We start from the raw sequence: 3,707 nt of genomic DNA, 5'->3' as shown, positions 1-3,707 counted from the left end.
CTGTCTGTAACATAAATATAAGAATCACTGGAGTGTGGGTGGGAAATGGGCAATCTATCTCTAGGGAATCCTCCCTCTGGGTGCAAAGAGATGGGGAAATTGCTTTGAGGAATCAAAGAGGTTGCCATACAGCCAGTCATTAGAGCAGTGGTTCTCAACCTTCTGTCCCTTTAAATACAGTTCCTCATGTTGTGACCCAACCATAAAATTATTTTCGTTGCTACTTCATAACTGCAATGTTGCTACTTTTATGGATCGTAACGTAAATATCTGATATGCAGGATGGTCTTAGGCGACCCCTGTAAAAGGGTTGTTGGACCGTCAAAGGGGTCGCGACCCACAGGTTGAGAACCACTGCATTAGATGAAGACAGTGAAGGTGAAGCAGCTCTTGAGTAGTGACTAGGTAGGGGGTGGAAACTAGTGACTTACGGGAGGAGGTGCCGGGTGATGGGCTTGTCCCCGAAGTCCAGGAGATTGGGTGACGGGTGGGGATGTCTGCATTGCTGAATTTTTCAAATGTGAGATGCCCCATCCCTGAGGCTCATAGTTCCAAGGAAACATCTCGGGACTTTTTTTTTTCCTTTCCAAAGAGGAGAAGATTAAATGTGTGTGTGTGTGTGGCATTTACAGTAAAACTGTGCTTCCCTCCAGGGGAGGGCAGGTGGACAGCATTGGGCCGGAAGCCCAGGAATTTTGGGAGTGAGATGTCCAAGTAAAGAGCAACTGGTGGAACTCACTTGGTAGCCAGGCAGGTGTGCGAAGGGCTGTTTCCATGTTGTGGGTGAAGGCACTTTGTCTGACGGCTCTTGGGAAGTGTTTAGGACATAGTAGGGAGCTTTGGATGGCAAAGGGAGCAGAAACTCGTGTCCTCCCAGCTAAAGAGTATGATTTTGAAGCCCTCTACCTGACTTTCTTGGTAGCCAGTCTGATGTTGACTCAGCCAGAGCTTTATGGGGAGAGGAGGAAGAACCTTGGATGTCAACAGGAAGAGAGCATGGTGCACTTCGGATTCTAATCTTGACTGTCCAGAAAACCGGCTTTTCCCATTTTCCTGATCCCTTTTTCTGAGAATCTGCAGAAACCTGTAGTTTTGTAAAGGTGGTCAGGCAGGGAAAGGGATCTTCAAAAGGGATCCGAGTGAGTTTCAAAGAGAGGGCCTCTCTCCCCATTCTTTGTTCTCCTCCCCTTGAAGCCTGTTAGGGAAAGGTCCAAGGTGCTGGGATGCAGAGCCTCCCTGGCCTGTGCGTTTCCTTCCTGCCTGACTTGTGCCCTGTGTGTGCTCAGGCATGTATGACGTTCCTGGGCAGGGGACACGGAGAGGGGCATCCGAGACGCTTGGCTGTGGCTGCAGCACTGCAGCTCTGGGAAGGGTGTGAGTGAAGGTCACACTGAAGTGAGCACAGCTCCAGTCTCAGCCCAGCACTGCTGCTGTGGCCCTCTCCTTTGGAATTGCACCCTATTGCTGCTGGGTGGTTTTGCTCCCGAGGAGCCAGGGAGAAATGTCTGGGTGTGCAGCTGTCATGTCAGCAGCCTCAGAGCATCCTGTCAGGAACTGGCTGATGCCCTTCTCATTTTGGGGGGCGGGGGTAGACTTGGTGCCCATCCAGGGTCTGAAGGTTGTCCCTGTTGATGTTTCTGATACTTCCTCTAACAAGATTCTCCTTGATTTGATTTCTGCAAATTCTTGGATGTGATTTTTAATGCTGTTCTTGAAGATAAAAGGCTGATTGTTTTCTAGGAAGTTTCTACTGAGGGTGCTGAAATTGTGGCCTCCAAGTTGGAAATATTTTTCTGCATTGTCAGCTTATTCTAATGGGAGGAGAACATTAGTAGCAGCATCCAATAACCTGCAGGATTTACATTGTTTGAGTCATTCTGGAGGAGGGGAGTTAGCAGGCAGTAAAGACTTGGAGCCCATTTTGTTTTTCCTGCTACTTTTCTGCCTGTGTTTTGCCCATAGCGTGATGTTGTTCTCAGGCCCCTCTGTGTGCTTCTTGCTACCTGGGGGATCTTTGTGGAAATAGAAAATAGTAAGCAGACTGTTTACCAGCCTAGAGCAAGAATCCTAATTGGTGAAACCACTGCATAGGACAGAGGGCATAGCAGCTCATGCTTCAGCAAGCACCCAACATACAGGAGGCTCCAGGGGGTACCAGCTAGGGCCTGGGAACTGACATCTCAGCATGGAAGTGGGCTGGTTTTATATGAATACAGCTAAGCATTTTTGTGTCAGCCCTCTGACCTCACTCACAGCTTTGAACTAAGGGGTGGCTGTTGCTCTGCCTGACAATGCAAGGCACGCGGAGGAGTGTTGCTAAGCGTCATACCAATGTGGAGTTCTGACCAGCGTGGGGACTTTGCTGGTCGTGGCTTCTCCATCAGATTTTTGGTGGTACCTCCAATGATTGGTGGTCATTGAAGTGGAGAAGGAAAAGACAGTGATCAGTTGGGGTGCCTTTGGATAGGTTCTGGAAGCCAGGACACAAATTGGGTGTCCTATCTTGGTGGCTTTGTGGTAGTTGCTTGTATTGTAATATCCTGGTTGGAGGATGCTCTTAGAGTGATTCAGCCTCCAAGAAGCTTGACCCCTTCCTACCCTTTCACCTTGAGGGTTGGGTCCACACATGTGTAAATTCCAAGGGCCTAATTCTTTGGGTCTGAATCCTCATCTTGGCTTCAGAGTTTGCAGGGGTGGGTCCTCCTATGTTAGCTGCTCTCATTGGCAGGTTTTGTCAGGGAGATTAGTGGAGGAGAGGGAGAAGACATTTCTGAATGTGAATCAGAAGCCTCCTGGGAAGTAGCTGATGGGGGGACAGGTTTGCACTGAATCACAGAGCCCTAAATGGAATACCAGAAGGGCACAGAGCGTCCTAGCCTTGAAGCACTTGGGGCCATTCTCTGCTGGGGTTTTTTTGTTTTGTTTTAATATATTTTATTGATATTTTACAGAGAGAGAGGGAGAGAGAGTTAGAAACATCGATGAGAGAGAAACATCGATTCAGCTGCCTCCTGCACACTCCCCACTGAGGATGTGCCCGCAACCAAGGTACATGCCCTTGACCGGAATCGAACCTGGGACCCTTGAGTCTGCAGGCCGACGCTCTATCCACTGAGCCAAACCAGTTAGGGCCTCTGCTGGGTTTTTGACAGTGAGTGTAGTGTCATGTGCAACAAAATGTTTAATACTATTCTAAAATGATGCTTTAAGAGCCTTGGGCAGGTTTGAGAGCCTGAACTTGTTTTCCCTCTCTTACAGTCGAGTCATCCTGCCTGTGTCTGTAGAGGAGGTAAGTCCTTCATTTTATCCATAGTTGTATATACCGTATTTGCCGGCGTATAAGACGACTGGGCGTATAAGACGACCCCCTAACATTTCCACTCAAAATACAGAGTTTGTTATATACTCGCCGTATAAGAGTACCCCCTCTTCTGCACATCTTCCACACACCAAATAAAAGGTAAAACAATATCAGATTTGATTTTAACATTTTAATTTATATTCAAATGCTTATGACATGCAGGAAAACTGTCACAAGGCTGTATGTAATCAAACATATACATAAAACAGTGCAAGTTTATTACCGGTAAACATACCGGTAATTCACTAAAGAAAACACACTCTATAGACTGGTACCGTAGATGCTTCTCAGGAACACAGGCAAGCAGCCCACAACCTAGAGGGACTGTCAATGATAGAAGAAAGAT

The 3,707-nt window shown here is 47.6% G+C and overlaps 1 protein-coding gene and 1 long non-coding RNA gene across 2 annotated transcripts in view; both read left to right on the top strand.

Annotated features, from left to right (window-relative positions):
• The window catches only part of LOC107183812, a 12,071-nt gene extending 11,463 nt beyond the window's left edge, over positions 1–608 (top strand). The window contains exon 3 of the long non-coding RNA XR_001514610.1: positions 598–608. This is a non-coding gene — a long non-coding RNA (uncharacterized LOC107183812). The remainder of the gene's footprint in view (positions 1–597) is intronic.
• A 2,588-nt stretch (positions 609–3,196) lies between these two features.
• Positions 3,197–3,707, top strand: part of PITPNA (phosphatidylinositol transfer protein alpha) — a gene marked incomplete at its 5' end in the record, with an annotated part of 38,015 nt that continues 37,504 nt past the window's right edge. The window contains one exon of the mRNA XM_015566808.1: positions 3,197–3,289. Coding sequence (XP_015422294.1) covers positions 3,197–3,289 — 93 coding nt within the window. The remainder of the gene's footprint in view (positions 3,290–3,707) is intronic.

Source organism: Myotis davidii, unplaced genomic scaffold, assembly GCF_000327345.1.
Source record: "Myotis davidii unplaced genomic scaffold, ASM32734v1 scaffold363, whole genome shotgun sequence".
NCBI lineage: Eukaryota > Metazoa > Chordata > Mammalia > Chiroptera > Vespertilionidae > Myotis > Myotis davidii.
This window is presented reverse-complemented; position numbering and strand designations above follow the sequence as displayed.